This window comes from Callorhinchus milii, unplaced genomic scaffold (genome assembly GCF_018977255.1).
Source record: "Callorhinchus milii isolate IMCB2004 unplaced genomic scaffold, IMCB_Cmil_1.0 Scaffold9, whole genome shotgun sequence".
NCBI lineage: Eukaryota > Metazoa > Chordata > Chondrichthyes > Chimaeriformes > Callorhinchidae > Callorhinchus > Callorhinchus milii.
The window spans coordinates 2,604,516-2,623,702 of record NW_024704750.1 but is presented as its reverse complement, the minus strand read 5'-3'; the positions used below and the strand labels follow the sequence as shown (position 1 = coordinate 2,623,702).

The 19,187-nt window shown below is 38.0% G+C and overlaps 1 protein-coding gene across 1 annotated transcript in view; it reads right to left on the bottom strand.

Annotated features, from left to right (window-relative positions):
- Positions 1 to 48: 48 nt before the first annotated feature.
- btbd7 (BTB (POZ) domain containing 7) overlaps positions 49 to 19,187 on the bottom strand; it is a 28,225-nt gene continuing 9,086 nt past the window's right edge. The window contains exons 2-11 of the mRNA XM_042337860.1: positions 17,329 to 17,517; positions 15,588 to 16,670; positions 12,871 to 13,079; positions 10,550 to 10,625; positions 8,433 to 8,593; positions 7,190 to 7,333; positions 5,801 to 5,987; positions 5,110 to 5,288; positions 4,212 to 4,607; positions 49 to 3,352 (exon numbers count right to left, since the gene is read on the bottom strand). Of these exons, the coding sequence (XP_042193794.1) occupies positions 2,531 to 3,352; positions 4,212 to 4,607; positions 5,110 to 5,288; positions 5,801 to 5,987; positions 7,190 to 7,333; positions 8,433 to 8,593; positions 10,550 to 10,625; positions 12,871 to 13,079; positions 15,588 to 16,670; positions 17,329 to 17,407 (3,336 nt within the window). The 5' untranslated portion in view covers positions 17,408 to 17,517 and the 3' untranslated portion in view covers positions 49 to 2,530. The remainder of the gene's footprint in view (positions 3,353 to 4,211; positions 4,608 to 5,109; positions 5,289 to 5,800; positions 5,988 to 7,189; positions 7,334 to 8,432; positions 8,594 to 10,549; positions 10,626 to 12,870; positions 13,080 to 15,587; positions 16,671 to 17,328; positions 17,518 to 19,187) is intronic.

The following is a 19,187-nucleotide window of genomic DNA, read 5'->3' as shown; positions in this document are numbered from 1 at the left end:
CCAGATATTTGGGAAGGAAAAACTGGAAATGTAAGAACAAGACATGCATTTTCTATAGGCCATTTATTTGAAATACCAACTCTGCCAGTTTGGTTTGTTACATGCTTCTTCCCAGAAACAGTAGAAAAATAGATAACAAAGATTCTGTACAACTGCCATAGTACTCAAGAGGGAGATTCTTTACTGAGCAATCACAACTTCAGATTTCCATTTAGATGCTAAAATAAAAATACAGTCCATCTCTTTAAAAACTATGTACATTGAAGCATAGTAGAATCTACAAAGATGTTTATGCAGGCTGTAGAAATCACTTGCATAGGACATTTGATCCAAAATTACTGAGACATGAGCCTTTACTATTGAAGGCACTTTACTTCATCCCAGTAACAGGTTGAGATAGCAGAGATCGTAAAAATCCAAAGCAAACCATTGAAAGAAACAGATGCACATTTAAAAAGGTTTTGCTACCAGACAAATTCAACTTTATGCAACCAGATTTTCCAATATTTATATAAAAATATTCAACATTCAAAGTTAATTTGTAACAAGCAGCTGTGGTTTTAAAGAGCATGCAAACTGGGGAAAAAGTTACACATACCAACCCGTCAGGCAGCTCCAGATGCTCTGCTGCAGATTGGGACAAAAAGATTCATACAAAGTGTTATCCTGGGCTAACCGAGATTTGAGGGTTAATTCTGTGTAACTGTGCAGGCATGAACATCTCTGGAATTTTCAAATGAAAGCTGTGCGCTGTAGCCTTTTTTTAAAAATGTAAAAAAAAATCAAAAGTCTGATAATATTTAGTGCCATAATTAGAAGCCACACCTTGGTAAGGGAAGCCAGTAAACCGTTTTTCTCCATGATTTCCATCATTCTGAAACTAGGGAGTCGCAGCAAGACTCGTTTTAAATGATCTAATACCTGGAAGCAATGTACCTGAAGCACAAACAACATTACTGACTGCATGGTGATACAAGACATTCCAGAATTTAAGTTTTCCACTTTAATTTTAGTATACTTAGCCAATGCTGTATGTGTAATGCTCCATGAATCCTAACTCAAAAGATTTTAAACTTGCTGTAGTAAGTTTTAAACAGCTCATAAGATTGCATAGCAACACTGGCTGACAAATCAATTACCCTCAGCTTCCTGTGGCATTAGATTCTGCACTCAAATACTTTGTGCTGTCCTATCTCTCCTGTTTTAATTCTAATTGTGTACACTTGTGCAAAATCTGTCACATAAATGCCATTTAAACAGTAAGGTAAATGAAGAAGGAAACAAAGCTGTGCACAACTCCACTGCTACAGCTGTGGATCTGAAAGAAAGTTTAAAGCATCTACTGTAAAATTACAAATCAATACTTGGTTACTAATATGCTAAATAATCAACAGCTATAAGCTCAAAAANTGAACATTTCTGTACGCAATCTTGAAGCTGCATACCAGGTAAATAGAGCTGCAATGACATGCATCAGCTAAAATATATATATATATATCTATATAGGTTTACCCTGCCTTGAGGGTTCATGTAACAGCTTCAACCCCATTTTACAGACTACAGAACAGTTAAGAGTGAAAGTAATATTGGAACTGACCAACTTCTGGAGACTAAGCCTGAAGTTCTCATCAGGCCTAGTTAGTTGTAACGAGACCACAAGTCTGAAAATGTGCAATATGCAAACCCTACTAATGTAGGAATGTAAATAGAATTTAATCAAACCAATAATATTCCAGCTTTCCCAGTTGTACAGTAATCACTCGGGTATTTGCCAGCCAACCAGAATCTGAGAAGCAGCCAACTGACCAAATGACATTAGGAAAAAGGCCAAACAGTTTTAGTTATTCTACTATAGATCGGTGATTAACAATGGGTGTTAGTTACACAGCAACTTCAGATGGAACGGTAGCGACTCACTCTTGCTGCCAGTATTCTGGCCTTTGGAACTCAGCTTCTCCCCATATATTGAGATTATTAATCCTATAAACCGATTGTCACAGCAATCTGATTGTCCTAAGATTAAGATGACTGTTTCAGATTCATTAGGATCTGCTCTTTCTGAATACAAGCAGTTGGCCAGTAGAAAATTGTCCCTTTATAAAGAATCCCAATGCTAAGAGAATACTCTCTGACCTTTTTAACATTTTAAAAATACTCAAAAATGCTGTCAGATATTAGCAAGAGGATTTCTCAAAAGTACAGAATGGATCACTATTAAGACATTGCAGAGCCTTTGTTAATTTAGTCTGCACACAACAAATCCAAATCCTACAAACCTGTAAAAAGGAGGTAAAAGATCAGGCTCCGAATGGTTCAAATGGCAAACACTTATTATTTCGCAAACTGTTTAAATGCTAGAAAGAATGGCAATACTGGTGTGAGAGCTGCTCTCCCGAGTTATCACAAAGTCATAGAAAACTATCTAGAAATAGTTTTGGTAGAAATGGTTATTTACAAAACATTTACGAAAGCAAATATTAATAATGGCGTTATCTGGTGAAAAAATAAGGTACATTAAATACTGTTGCCATTAAAGAGCAGATTTTTTGTATGGCAGATCAAGTCTGCTTGGCGACCGCCTCTCTCGATTTATTGCATCTTCCCTCTCGTTCTGAATGTTCCTTTGGGACTGCGCACTGACTCCGGGCTCAAGCATCCCGCTCTCATCCGATCTTCTACAAATCGCCTCATGACTCTCAGAGTTGCACGCTCCACTCAGAGCTCGATTTGCTGTCAGGCCACAAGTCAGGTCTGTTTCTGCTCCACTCCTACCTCTATGTAGTGAACTTCCATTTGATTCTTGTAACAGTGCCAAGTCCAACCTGTGTGGAGGGTGCTCCAAGAAATCAAAGTATGGTGGGTCACTGGGTCTTTGCTGATGAACCTCAGGAGGCAGCAAGTAGTCCCTCACGGGCTCCTCTGTTTTTTTGGGGGAAATGTCACTGCAAAAAGATGCTACTTTGAGACCACCTGTTGCTGGTCTACTGTGACTGTACAGGTCCGGTCCCAAATACGTTCCTTGTGAAGGAGAAGGAGTGTGTCTACTGGACCCTGGAGTGCATGGCCGGTGAGCTGCACTGGAAGAAAAGTCATATAGATCCGGATACTCCTGAAGGCCTTCTCGAGAATCCATTTTGAGCTCCATACTGGGCTTTTTCCTCACACCATGCACATGCCTATTATGTACATACAGGGCAGGCTGGGCAGATGATGCAGGTTCTGAAATCACTTGGTTCACTTCAACATTGAAAGTCAGTTCTGGAAGCCTCCTGTCCTTGAGTGAGAGATTACTCAAGGATGACACGCCCATGGCAATATCTGGCATGAGCTCATTGAGCATACTTTCTGTGTTCTATGGAAAAAAAGCAATAGAATACAAGTTTGTAAAACGACCCACAGTAAATATCAATCTCTGAAACATTAAGATAAAGCTAAACAGATTGTGGTCCATTAACACACCAATGTCAAATGCAAGTATTATTATTAATATTATTATGTGCCCATTCTCCTTGGCACCATGGTAACATCCTGCAGAAAGCAACCAATCAGATGAATAATTTAAATTACTTGTATCCCGAGTTCTCACTTGAAACCCTAAGCAAGTAAGAGTGAAATTTCAGCTCTAAATGGTTTACCCAATTTATTTTATGTCCTAAGAAAAGTGAACATGAATATGGTTTATTGAATGGAGGTAACTCAATTAACCAAAATGACCTTTTGCTCCATTTAACTGCATCTACTCTCTCGGAGCTGTGTGTACACTACCGGGGGAACCTTGACTAATAATGTGTGCATGAATTTAGTGCAGCGTTTCTTCACTTTCCTCTCCTCTTTAAAACCCACATATTGCAGTTGTTCAGTTAAGGGACAAAAAAAAGTACATTTCACTTCTCTGTTATTTAGCAGAAACTTCGGCAAAGTGTAGGGTTAATATGTTAAAAATAAAAATGTTAACAAAGCCACAGCATTTCGAACATTTGTGAAGCTTAACTTAACTCTTGCAATATCACTATTAATTGATGGATAAATCCTTAATCATGGTGTTCGCTGGCCTAGAGGGATAACAATTTCCCCAAACCTGCCAATGGTCATAAGGGTATAAAACATATGGATGGCATTATAAACGTATGGAGGCTAAAAAAAATTAAAAGACTTTTTTTTTTAACGTTTCCCTTAGTGAGAACACAACTGTTGGGGAAATTGGAACTTACCGTCAGTTGTTCAGCCGGTATCCTGACACACCCCAGCGTGTTAGTGCAATCGGGAGGCATTGGTTTGGCACCAGCTGGGTACACAACAGAAACGGGGTTGGCGACAAGCCCAGAATGCAGCGCGGAGTGGTGACAAGGGTAGGAATAGGACCGGGACGGCTGATGGCCAGGCAGCCTCTGCTTCCATTCTGCCTTACGCCTCTCATGAGCCGGTGCAGCTGCAGGATGGTAAGGTGGCGGCGGAGGTGGTAAAGGTGGGTGGAAAGTTGCGTAAGGCTCAAGATCGCTGTATTCCCCGGTTGGTGTACTGTTTATTCTGCAGCGAGCATACTGACGGGTGACCAGCACCGGGCTCTCATCACCAAATCGCTCATCGGGAAAGAATTTATGAGGATTCTGTTGAGATCAAATAAAAAATACATTAGTACTCCAAACCTGCTGTGAAGTTATCTCCATAATAGAGAATGATACAGCATGGCACAGACTATTCAACCCAAATAATCCATTGTCTATGTGCTTAGGCTCCTTTGCTTCACTACACACTTCAGTTCCTTTCTCTTACCAGGAATTCAACAATAGCATATACAGTCTGAAGATAATTAACAAGATGAAGCAAATACAGTATCCTGATTAAGCAGTTTTTTTATTGCAACACTCAAATCTCGACAAACTACATAAATGGCATGTCACTCAAAATATGAAGTAGTGAAGTGAAATAATTTACACGCCCGATCTTTAACATATTTAATCCCTAGTTTCCAGAAAACATCTGTAGAATTTAAAAAGCAACCTGTAATAATATCGCTCTTCAAAAGTCAACTTGGATCGCGAGGATGGAAGAGCAATCACTATAAAATATTCCACTTCGACTCTAAGAAATCAATCATATTCCCAATACCTGAAGCAGTTCAACAGCAGTATCAGGGATATTGAATTCTCTCAAAACACGAATCTGAATTTCGTAGCTGACAGTTGCTCCTTCTCCACAATTCAGTGCATAGGCTCGCTGCACCTGATCTGTGTGTCGAAGCTCTTGCAGCCGTCTGATCATTTCTTTCACCATTCCCAACAAAGGGACTGAAAAGTAACAATATTTGAGTGAAATTCATTAATAATTCTGAACAAAGAAAGCGGAAAGAAAACCGTGCTTAAAATATAAAATACGCTTTCGCCCCAACAAAGTCAAGGTAATGACAAAATACTGAAAACCCGCATTCCGACATGACTGGATATTTGTAGTTTTAATATTATGTTCAACCCCATGTGAAGACCTGTCATTTTGGGTCCTTACACGTTGCAAGGAGTTGCTCAGTTGTTAATACAGTTACACAGTATCTATTCAAAGTCAAAGCGGAAGGAGTTTGTATAAAGTTAGCAGTTGTTAGTCGGTGTGTAAGAGCACATTACTCAGAATATGCTGGATATGAGATTCACCGACCGAACTGCTAAATGGATTGACTTTCACCGAGCCATCTGGTATTAATGGGAAAAGAAAAAAAAAAACACCAACTGCAATACTTCAAAAAGATGAAAAGAAATGCCACGAATATTTTAGTTAAACCCCACAACACACAAAACACACAACTTACCAGGCACTTCATTGGCAATGATGGAAGGAGGACTGGACAGTGAGCTGACGTGCTGGTGACTCATTAAATGGCAACACTGAGGTACAGCATTGTTGACCATGTAAAGGGTATCAGGTACATTGGACATGCGAACCATGCGTAGCCGCACTAGATCAGTCTGTTCCACCATCATCTCATCTAAAACAGTCTGTGTACAGAAAGCAAATCAAAGTCTGGAGTCAAGAAACAAGTAAACTAAATACTTCAAATACAATAATAAAATCAAACAAAGGAGAATTGAAGCACTAATAGCAAAATAAAAGGTATCTTGGGAAACAAATGCAGAGGTCACCTCAAAACCACGCACAGATGCCTGAACATTTTCAATGTTCGATATTAAGCCTACTTCCAGCTGACAGGTTGAGTGAGCTTTTTTTGTTTGAAGAATGAAGCATATTTCCAAAGTTATTTTCTTACATTTTACCATTCATGGAGAATGGTCCAGAATAGTAGAACCAGAGGACACAGCCTGCGATTGAAGGGGGGTAGGTAAATTCAGAATAAATCTATGCAGACACTATTTCAGTGAGCGAATAGTGAACCTGTGGAACAGGCTCCCTAGGGACACAGTTGAAGCTGGAAGTATTGATTCTTTCAAACATAGATTAGATAGTTTTCTTTTAGGAAATAACATTATGGGATATAGTGCATAGGTAGTTCGGGACATATGCGCATGCCACCGCCAGGAAGGTGGAAAACAAACTAGATGGACCTTGTTTTTTTTTCACCTTGCATTTCTTATGCTCTTATGAGACTGCCCTCATCAGACACCAATCCAATGGAGGGCGGTTGGAGGGGGTGGGGGGTAGAAACAAGTAATTGATTACTTGGCACCAGTAAGCTAAGGTACTCATCATCTCTTGTTTATCCTGCCCTCCCTGTGGCAATGCTTCTCCCCATATTGCTCTAACAGACTGCAAGCAGATTCTGCAGGATTATGGGCAAAGACCCACATTCAAAACACTCCACTACTCAGCCTCTTATTACTGAAACCACTGAACGAAAACCTTGTTAAGCATTGCTTCAGTGAGCCTTGAACACAGCAGATATGTTAGAACAAATCCATTAAAAGTTTCTTGAAGTTGCATCTGGTTCCAAGTATATTCACTGCCCACTGAAACCTAAGATTTGAATGAAGTGTTCCAAGAGTTACTGATACAGCAAGTGGCAATGTCAATTTGATGATATTTAGGGGGAAAAAAAACAATCCAAACACTATCGTATCTAAAAACTCCACCAAACTCTGACCAATAATCTATTGAAATGTCAGACACATTTTCCTAGTCTGGTAGACCAAGGGAACTGTGATGGTAGTCAGATATAGGATTTATGATACTTTTGTAAACATACCTTTGCCTCTTCCACATATGGTGAAAACAAGCGAGGTTTGACATATATCCCAGCATTTTTCTGATGTAGCCAAGCATTAGACTTCCCACCCTCAGCAGTAGGCAACATATCAGATGGTGGTGTGCTGATCAGGCCCCTCTTCATCTGCACAACAAAAGTGGATGTTAACTGCACGTTAAAATATTGGTCAATAATCCTCATTCTCACTACATAAATTGGATCAATGCACACAAGTTGAAATATAGTATTTTCAAACTGAAATATGGAATTGTATTCCTCTTCCTATTCTAACAAGAACACTGTAAATGCAATACAAGTTTACTAAATCTCAATGGGGTAGAATATTGCAAGCTCACTCACGTTCCCTAAAATGAACAGTTTTCCCTCATCAATGATGTGGAGTTGCCAAAACCATTTATACTCCACAATGAGAGAAGAGTGTTTTCACATAGTATTAAATTAAACCACTTCTCTTCCCTGCTTCCTGTAACATCGGGGCCATTGGTAATCCAATAAGACAAACATGGGAGTCTGGCTTTGTTAGGTTGGTGTGCAGTAATGGGGAGGAAAAGAGTAGGCTATAAAACAGCATGCCTTTGTGTCTTTACACATCATGAACATTTTATTCCTTTAAAAAATTAGTTCATTGAGTTTTAAAGGTTGCTCTTTCTTATTGGCTACCTGCACAGCAAGAGCAATACAGTAATCTGATCTGTAGTCCTTTCCTTCTCTTTCGGAGAGAAAACGTTAAAGGAAAGGAAAACTCAGGCAAAAACAAAAATCCACTGCTTTAGTTAGTTTTATTGCCCACTTGGAGCAGCTGTAAATGATACACCACTGGACTTGAATTGTGAGTAGTACATAGGCTTTAGCACCTGAGTTACAAAGGGGTCAGCCAGGTTTCCCTACAGACTACAAACCAGAGACCCTTGCTGAAAGTTGTGCGTGCATGTGAGGCAAGATCAGAACTGTCTGTATTCCTCCTCTTCTCTCCTTCCCCCCAGCTCTGACATTTGTATAACTTGCCAACGCACAAAACGGCCACTTAAGTGAGATACTCAGAGAAGCATTAACAGAGAAGCATTAATAGACGCCTTAAAAGACATCTTGAATCTTCTTGTCTCAGGAATCATTTCAATTACAAGGATTATTATTATGCATTATGGTTTTTAAATTTTATAGAAAATACTTTGAATTCAGACATTGACATTTGCCCTTTAAAAGGAGGAAACATTAAACGTACAGTATCACTAAGAACCTCGCTGTTTGTGGGCAGAATATGATCTATGCGAACATGAGGCAGGAGAGGAGACAGGGTTTCTTTCAGTTCTTCCAGGTCAAGGTCACGTCGTTTCACACCTCGCTTATTTACACTGTGGGCAGTTCCACTCAACAGGTTCGGTTCTTGAAAACAAGGAGAAGTTTTTAAGTTGCGTGGGGCACAAGGTAAGATACAGATTCTATTTATACCAAAACTTGTTTGTCAGTACTGTCAAAATGAAATAATATTATTCCAAATGCTATGGAAAAGCCAATTATTCATAGAATGGCTTCTATTTTGAAAGCCAAGTCATGTTCAAATGTTCTGATCAATGCGATGCTTGACTAACTGCATTTGCACCTGGTTGACACATATTCACATTTCTTGGTTGAATTAATCTTTCAACCCTTTACATTACTGTAATATTCATTGTATGTGATTTCAGCCCACAGACTTGGAGAAAAATAACAGAAAATGTAAGCTTTTCAAATAGCAGGAATCAACTTTGCAGAAGTTAAACCATGCTGCCTAATAGAAATGGTTCAAGTTAGTGAGGCTAAATTTGGCTAAACCTCAATCTTCCTTGCCAGAGGAATTCGAAAAAATGCCTGTTGTAATTTCAGAACATCTCAGTTGGGGAAACCGTCATATCTGCATGAGGTATAGAGAGCAGGGAAGCAGTTCATCTTTATTCAGCAAGAGCTGAGGCATCAGGTTTCAATGTAGGTTTTTATAGTCTACTGCTCAGTGCAGTACAAACTTTAATCAGTAATAATATTTAAGCAAAAGAACTTGTATCAATTCTGATTCAGCAACAGCTGAGAGAATCCAATGCAACAAAAATGTTAGTGCAATTTCAGTGCAACACAAAGCCCAAGATTGTTTCAGGGGAAATTACTGAAGGCACTTACTGCTGAAATGAAATGCATTTGTTACATTCCTACGCCTGTATGTTGGCTTCCCGTGAAAACGGGAAGCATTTGATATAATTTTTAAATGCACATTCGTTCTGGATCTTTGAAATGACTGAGTGCAGCGTTCCATCAACATCTTATTGCTTTGCAACCCGGAGGAGACAAAACCAGCAAAATCTAGAAGTTCCATTATTTTTGCACATTTTAATGCATTAATTTTGAATACACTTCTGAATAAAAATTAAGTGTTTTACTTACTGAATGATCGTATAACAAAGTACTCTTAAAGTATCAATATGAGCTATAAATAAATTTGAATATCACATGCGAGCATACCAGTGTTTTTTAATAGCTGCTGGTGTCCCTAAAAAACTGCTTTTTGTCCCTAAAATCTTAATAAGTGTGGAATTAATTTCCAAACGTCATTTAAAACTACATGAATCATTTTATTTTCTAGAATTTCAGAATTTTCTGGGTTCAGTGAGGAACAGAAAGCTCCAATCTGGGCCAGAACCACTTTACAAGATCACAATTGCCAAACATAAATCCTGTAGAACAATTATTTCCATTTGGATTCAATCCAGATGATCTTATTAGTAGGAGCCATTTTATTTTCTAGACCTTCATGCCTCATGGGGTTCAATGAGGAAAGAACAGCTTAAATCTGGGTCAGATACAAATTAACAAATGTAAATCCTTTAGAATTTTTTTGGATTAAATTCAGATTATCGTTTTAGTCTGAGCCATTTATTTTCATGTTATTCCGGGTTAATTGATAGATAGAGAACTTCAATTTGCACCCAATTCAAATTACTAACCCACAATTATCTAATGTAAATGCTATAAATATTTAATTTGCATTCAATAGATGCATTTGTGCAAACAAATATATAAATCAAGCACATAAAGATGTCCATTTGGAATAAAATTCTGATTGCAAAACATTGACATTACTGCAAATAAGGATAGATCCTCTGATTGGAGCGGAGAGAGGGGTGGGTAAGAGAAAGTGAGATGATTGTACATTGAAGATCTGTTTAAAAGAAAAATGGTCCTTTTTAAACTTGCATAAACGTTTGAATAATAATTGCATGTCTTGCAGCAATCGTATTCCTCCATTTTATTCAGCCAAAATTTATATTTCCAGAATATGATTTGGATTATCATTTATAAAAATATTCTCACCTCGATCAGCCATACGTTTTATGAGCTGGTGCTCTCCCCATTTATTAACATATTTGAGAATATCTTGCTCGCTGGCCTGTAAAAACAAACAATAATATTAATAAACCTTGCATTTGATATAGTGCTTGTCACGTCTTCCAGACATCTCAAAGCGCTTCACACAATATACTGTAAATGTTTTCTTCATTGTTGCTCGTATATCATCTCAAAATAAGCAGTTGGGAAAAGTGTGCTGCTCTCCAATTAACCACACATCCACACAATTTAAACTTATTCTTCAAACAAATGCATTAATTTATTTGATTGTTAGTTTAGTAACTGGAGGTTTATATGGACTTTTCAGGACCAATTCGATACATTTGTCAATACTTCAGCAAATGTAAATTCAGCAACTACAGTACTCTGATTTAGACACCTTCCCATCCTAAAAACAATTCCGGAGTTCTGGATACTTTCCAAAGACTGAGCACTGCAACTAATTTGGCAGCAGCAGACTTTTCCCAACTGCTTATTTTGAAATGATATACGAGCAACAATGAAGAAAACATTTACATAGTATTTTTCAAGCTGGGGAGAGGAGAAGAGAAAGTTGCCACAACACCAGCAAATCCAAAAATAATTCGAGAGAAAATTCTGGTGGGGACACATCAAGGATTTACATTTCAATATAAAGCAATGAACAATTCACAATCAACTCTGATGAGGAGTGCAAGATTTTTCTAATCTTCTGTGTTAATTTGGTTCAGTACTCTCTCACACGTGTGAAAACATTGTGGGTTCAGGCCCCACATCGAGACTCAAGCTCATAGCATAGGATGACTTCACCAAACAAATTTCAATATTATACTGTAAAAGGGAAACGGGTTTCTCTCCAGGGTCCCAGCCAATTTGGATATGCGAAGTGAAAAGAAAGTTTCGCAGTCCCCAATTATTCCTGTGTTCATGTCAACCTCCAATGCATTATAATAAATAATCTAGATCTACTCTTTAAATACTTTCATGGGTTTGCAACTCGCCATGACCAATTAACATTCTCAACTGTAACACTCACCAGAAAGATTCAACATCTTAATTCAATGAAATTGAGAGATGGGGAAGGAGAGAAAAAAATGCCACATGCGGCACAGGAATAAATTTGCAATACTTGAAATATCTGGAGTCCTTCAACTACTGTCAAAAGTTGTTTGCTCTTTGCTTAAGATAGAAAAATGAAACACAATGAAACTTATTCTTCCTCTATTTTAGTGTTTTTTTTTTAAAAAGTAGCAGAAAGCACACTTTGTTGCAGGAGGTAAAAAGAGACCTGGTGCTTAACAGGAAACCCCATCAAATAAACGTTACCTCTAACTGAATGTGACAAGAGAGGTAGTGTTCTTGCTCCAATATTATTCAAAACTAAGGAATGCTAGACTAGCTTGGAAATAACTAAATAGAAAAGGGCAACTGGCAAAGATATGTAGGCAAGAAAACAAACAGAACAGAGCACACTCCTGACTTGCTGTGTCTATCCAATTACAAAAGCAGCTACACTTTGCTCAAAAGTTTCTAAATAAATCTATTTTTGAAGTCCAACAACAACAACAAAGACAACAAATTACGCTGCAAAGTCGCAGGACTAAGTCTCAATGGGTAGTATTCTTTTATAACCGATTGCTTAAATCAGACGTTGTACAAATTTATACTATTACTGAACATTTTTGAAATAACACTGAAAATTATGAAAAGCATCTTTAGTAGTGGCATTGTATGGTCTATGATTAACATTTCTCACATTCATGGTGTTAATGCAATTATTCTAGGATTTTACTTAAATTTGGTTATAATGGAATCCGTGAATGGGAAATTTTACTCTTCTCCAGTTTGACAGAGGTGGAGGCTGGACACACAAGACCAAGAGAGAAAAACACAAAACTATTAAATAAAACAATGTACATGTGAGGTGAAAAGAAATTAATAACACACTTGAATCCTGCCTATCATTTAAATTTAAGGGAACTTCCCAATACAACACAAACTGTGAACCTTCCACAATCAATGACAAGTTTCCATAAATGGAGGTTTCCAGCAATGCTAATGAAGATCAAAATGTTATCTCTCAGTGATTTCTTTCCAACAAATCCATTTTAAAAAAGAATGTACAGCTATTTATACTCCACAAGTATAATGTGAAGTATATTGTTATGGAGTGAGAGGTTACTTTAAAACAAAACAGGACAAACATCACTTGACAGGTTCTTTGGCATTGCATTTTAAGACCTCCACAAGTGACATTATTGTTTCTTACCTCTATTTCTGTTTAAAGACGTGCATAATATAATTACCTGCAAATAGTCTGACTGAAGGCCAGCAAGCAAGTGTTCCTTGCTGAGCTCAAAGAACACATCTGAGATCATGACTGAACTGAACTCCTCACATAGGAAATTAAGTGCTTGGCGATAAACCCATTTGGAGCCGTAAGGCTGTGAACTCCATTTCAGAATGGAAATTAAGGTATCCAGGGAAAGGCTCTCAGCCACAATATCTTCACAACCTAAAAACAAAAATCAAAATGATATTTCTAATACCAACTAATATGTAAATCTATTAATAAATGAAAGGACAGACCATTAAATTCTATTTATTAGCATTAAAAGCTACTCTGGGGAGAAACCTAATTAATGCATAATAAGGGAAATGTAATAAATTCCCTTGAATAAAAAACATGTTTATCACAACTCAATATAAGATTTTGGTGAAGATTATTGTACGATTTATAAAACTGCTGCATATAAACTTGCAATCGATCTCCAGAACTTGGTCCGTGAAGTATTGAAAATGAATTACAATACAAATGTACATTTATGTAGTGCCTTTCGCATTGAGAGGACGTACCAAGGCGCTTATCAATAATGGCTTGGTACCTGAGCTGGGAGTGAGGAAGGGAAACAACAACAAAATTACATTTATATAGTGCTTTCACGTCGGGAGGACGTCACAAGGTGTTGGACAGACAGAGTTACGGACCTGAGCTGAAGGTCAGGGAAGATTGGTGGGGGGGGGGGGAGGGGGAGGAAAACAGGGAGATCGAAAGCACTATTGAAGAGGAGGGTCTTGAGGTGGGTCTTGAAGGTGGCGAGACAGAGAGATTGTGGGATGGAGTTTCAAAGATTGGGGGCAGAGAGGCTGAAAGCCTGGCTGCCGATGGTAGGACAGGAAACCTGGAGCAGGGCCGGAGCTGTAGAATGTAGAAGAGTTGTAGAATTTCGGATATTTGGCATGTAATGTTTTTGTGGCAAATATAGAACAAGGAATATTTATTATCGTAAAGCAGAAACGGTTGTCATTTTTGTAGTGATTATAAATGCTCCCCTCACAAAATATTTGCAATTTTATTCTCATACGGTTTTTACGAAAGCTTGCCAAAGAAAAAATATCCTGCATTTCAATGACGTGACTGCTTCATTTCAGAGGAAATGGTTGTATCAGATTACTTCCTAAATAAATCTAGCCTAAACTTTGAAAATGCTGACTGTTTCCAGAATTACTTTTTTTGACAGTCGGGAAAACAGTGCAATTAAGAATCTCTATTTAGGAACAGTAAAGAATTTAAAACAATTAAATTGGAAAAAAACTAATTGAAATTCATGTGATGAACATTCTGCCCCAATTGTTTTTCATCGGGGTAAAGATCTGCTGTCAGCGTAACTGAAAACAGTTTTCGACAGACACTGCGTCAGTTTCTTTCGTGTCTGCTCATAAAATGTGCACCGCAGCTTCTTTATAGAATAATTTTCCTGACCAAAACAATTTGTTCTTTCACTATCCACATCCCACACTGCACACGTAGTTTAGCACTTCCAAATTGTACAATTTACTCTCCACACTCCAGAAATATTTCTCCTTGGATCATATACATTTGTTCAGTCGCATCTAGTGAATCAAATAGATTGGTGCAAATGTCCCAGCAGCAACTAAACTATCTACAAAAATCTGATATACCATCTTAACGTTTAACAGAAAATGATCAATTTTTATTTTTTAATGACAAACCCAGTCAATTTTTTTCTGTGTTTAATGTTAGAACAGAACTGGACTAACCAATGAATCAATAAGACAATATTTTTCATTGCTCCAGTTAATTTATCATACTTTAAGTTCTTAACTTCTCTCCAGATATTTTGTTACCGATTTTTATTAAACAAGAGCCCTCCGTCACTACTCTTTACATCATATCCTGTGAATATTGCTCTGTCTGCTCTATTTCTACTACTTCTCATTTAGACACTCCCAAACCTCAAACACATTTCTTGTAAATGAGATTGGTGTGGAAGGATTGTGAAGTGGAAACCAACAAGCAAGGTCACTTATGTTGGAACTTGAAGAAGTATGGCCTAATTCTGACAGTATTTCGGACTTGGGGCAGGAGGAAGAATGGGAATTTGGAAGCATGAGAAAAAGCCTCGTCGTACAATGCAGAAATTGGTGATCAGTTAAAAGACAATGAGCGCTGATGTGTGGAATAATAGTCTATTTTTGAGATTGCCTCTTTGCCAATTTTCAACTTCCCCACTCGAGCATTGCTACAACTGGATCTCAGCTGTAATCTCAAGAATAATTGACATTCTTAGGAATATCTTCTACCTTAAGACTAGAGTTAGCAAACAAGATAACAGCACGTAAAGTAGAAAAGCAAATGAAGCAGGCCTGTTACATTACAAGCTTTTAGGACATTGGGAGTGTAAACAATGATGACTTGTAACTGAGTTATCCAAAGTTAAAAATAGCAACTCCTTCAGATAAAAGGGAGTTCAAAAACACAAATGTGCAAGCTTCTTTGCTCCAGAAATAGATTGTGTGGGATTAGTTGCCACAGGTTGGCACTTTGTACGAATAGCTACGTGTATACCAGAAAAACATCTAAAATTTATAGTTCATATTGAAATGAAACGTAGAAGTATTCGACTCTCATCAACTTCAAATTCATTGTAAATTAGAAGAAAATCAAAGAATCGCACTCAATTTATTTCGTTAAATTTCAGTACATTGAGCACAAACTCACCTTGAGCAAGCATGTTGAATTCCAGGAAAAGGGCTATGTGGTAAAGCTCCATTGCCTCTTCAGCCCTCGACATGTTGCCTTTTCCTGCAACCAATGCCTGAACTTCACTCAGACTCCCTACAGAAGGGCTGCAGTGCAGCACCAGACACAAATCTACTAAATCAGTATACATACAATGTAAAATTACTTTTGCATATTTCTTTGGAATGATCGACTCGTCTAGTATGATCCTAGTTGGAGTCTGTAGAGTCCGATCTGTGATTTCTTCACCAGTTCTTATTCGTCTTTGGAGAAGGTTTCTGAAAAATGGAGAACGTGCAGAAAGAATCGCTTTATGCCCACAAAGTTCCTCGTCTAAACAACTCGGGCTTCCTCCAAATGCTTCTACCAACTCAGAATCTGAAGAAAAGCTGAGAACTGCATCATAATAGCACATGCTGTCAAAAAGTTCCCGCATATCAACATCTAATGAATTTGGAGTTCCGAATTCTTCAGTAAGCTGTACTAGGATGTCAACATTTTGGAACCTGGAGTCCTCGATTCCAAATTCTCCCGTGTACAGGTAGTGTAGCAATGCCGAGAACATGGGCAAATCTATTCCAGCTGTGTTTATATCCATCATAATCTCCGCACCATACTCAGGTGAAGACGAGAGCAAAGTCTTAAAAAATGGACACCGTGCAGCCAAAATGGCACGATGTACAGGAAAGCAGGTATCTTGGAATATTAGGTCTACATCAGTGCAGTACTTGTATTCATAAAGATCGGCTAGATCTCTGTGCAACGTCCGTGACTCGGGTCTAGCCAAATTACCTTGCAGTGCAAGCTCCTTTAAAGCCGCAGTGCCTTCGTATTCTTCCACTAATGCATTTACATCCCTTACATCCCATCCAGATAGGAGCTCCCGCATGTGCTTTGCATGATCAGCAGATCGGTTGGATTTGCGCCTTTTTATGAATCTCTTTTTTAGTGTCGCGAGGCCAGAACTTTTTTTCTTTTTGTCCTGTGGTTTCTCGTGGCTATGGTCAAGACTATATAATTTTGATTCACATCCGTATCCTTGATGCAAGTAAGATGATGTTCCTGCGAGAGAAAACGTTCAGAGTTTCCATGTGATATACACCAAACATCCTTTCATACTAATATTTATCAATGACATGTGTAAAATTACATAAGAGGAAAATATTTGTTAACTAATAACGGGTTAAATATGTAAATTAAATTATTCGATCAAACCACCTTTATACAAGTGGTTAATTAAACTTACTGTCAGCAATTTGTTAAATCAGTAGATTATTCACACTGGAGAAATGAAGGTTGAGGGACGATAGGATATTATATTCTTGTCACAATGATTAACCAAAATAAAAAGAAATGAAAAAAATTGAGTGCAATCAAGGTAAAGCAAAACCATCAACGCTACACCAGATATTTTAATCACAAAAGGTCTTTGCTTAACAAATTATGATCTAGGACAAAGTGGTTCAGCCAGTTGGCAGTAAATCTTCTGGTTTGAATCCTATTGAGTCCAGCCTCTCACCCGATACAGATGCCAAGCCCAAAAACATCCTCCTTGAGAAGGTAAGTGGTGTCTCTTAGGAGATATTTTAGCAAAACCTGGAAGATCTGCAGTAATCTAAGGCAGACTTGAGACTTAAAATGCTGCCAAGCCATCAGCCCTAAAAAGCCAGACAAGTTAAAAGTAACTGTGAGATTACCTTTTAATTAGAATAGAACATACCTATAAACGTTTGCTGAGCCTGTGAGCCCCCTACCCTCTGGGAGCAAGAGTGAGGGTAGTTAGATGCATTAACACCCATCTTCTCAGGTCAAACAGTGCAGCATTCTGTGTACAGATTCACCAGTTCTGAATTCCAGGGGGTGTAGATCCTGCACAGAATCATCTCTTCAGATGTTTGTCCAGCCATGTCTAGAAACATTAGGATAAATAACACCATTATAAGCCACAAGTGTGGATCATCACACCTAAAGAAAGTATTTAAGTAGTTTATGTTCTATTTTAAGGCAACAAAAAACAGATCTTTGATGTCTGCTGTTGGAATGCTAACACACTGTACCGTAGTGCATGGAAACCTGAAATTCATCTCATGGAAAATTTCTGATTTCAGCCAGTTCGTTAGAAGTATTCAGAATACATAGGCAACAGGAATATGAACAGCTATGGCAAAATATTCCAAACACATACTCATTCTACATAGCATACCTCTATTGAAAATGCTAGGTTAGTATACACAATGAAACTAATTATGTATACATCGCTGAATTGCAGAAATTAATAAAGTAAAGTGACAGAATATTTGCTTAGTTTCAGATTTCTAAATCGTTAGCTGGAGGGGGAGAAGAGGAGATAGAAATGAGAGAGACAGACTATCTGGAGCCTACATCTGTTAACTGTCTACAGTGTCGCCACAGTTTGTTAACACAAGCATCGTGAAAGCCTGTTAGCACACTTGAAAAATTAACCCAGCCAACTCTGAAAGTTACTGTTCGACAGGCTCACAGCAAAAGTTTAATCCCATAAAAATTGAATAGAAATGTAATATTTAAGGTAAACTAATCATATTGTTCCTTCTGCTATTTAAACTACTGATTTTCACTCTTGCTGTTCTGGAAGTAGTTGCTTCCAGGTCTTCTCAATGACTGGCTTCTGTTCATTGCCCTGGATTATACACTACAAACCACAGACGACATCTCAATGCATAATGCCAGCTGTGAACTGACGTGATTAGCTCTCTGCTACCGTGGGCTGTGCTTCCAGTACAAGTCTTGACTTTGAAGACATCACAACTGAGCTCAACCCTTGACACAAGCATGTGTCCCAGCAAGTGTTGCTGGATAGTAATCAGCAGCAGAAACTGCCTGACATCACCACCTTCCCAGGGTCACACAGAGACCAATTGTAGTGTTCCACTATCATTCCAGTCCTGATTAGCGAGCAGGACAAATCAGAGACTTTTCTAGTCTGCACATGGCAGTATAATGCAGCACATCTATTCACCGAGCTTTTAAGGTACCACCTCACACATCTCTCCCCCCCCCCACCCCATCTTTTACAGTAAACTTGTAATTATGACCTTTTTATACAGAATCTAGATTTACAAAATTAACTAATTTTCCTAGCTTTTGGGAGCCTGTCATATCCTGTAAAACTCTACTCAATATGGTTACTGTTTTAATTGGCTGCCGCGTTCGCCCACAAATATACAGTCAATTCACTTTACAGTGTGTTCTGTGAAGCGCTTTGGGACGTCCTCCCGACGTGAACAGCGCTATATCAAATGCAAGGATTATTATTATTATTATTAATGATTTGAATATGCTAAACTACCACAGGTCAGATTTTGGTACATAAATTGAAAATTGAATAACTGGCAACAACAGAAGTAATGTGTCAATCCTTTAACTATTCTGGAACATGCACAATTTATTTTAGAAGAAAGAGGATGTAAATACAGTAATTAATGCATGAGAGGAAAGCTCTCTGACCACTCTAAACACATGTTGAAAACTGTGGTTATGATTTAATAAGAAAAACATGTTTAGAACGATTACAATCTTGAAGCTTAACGAATATAGAAC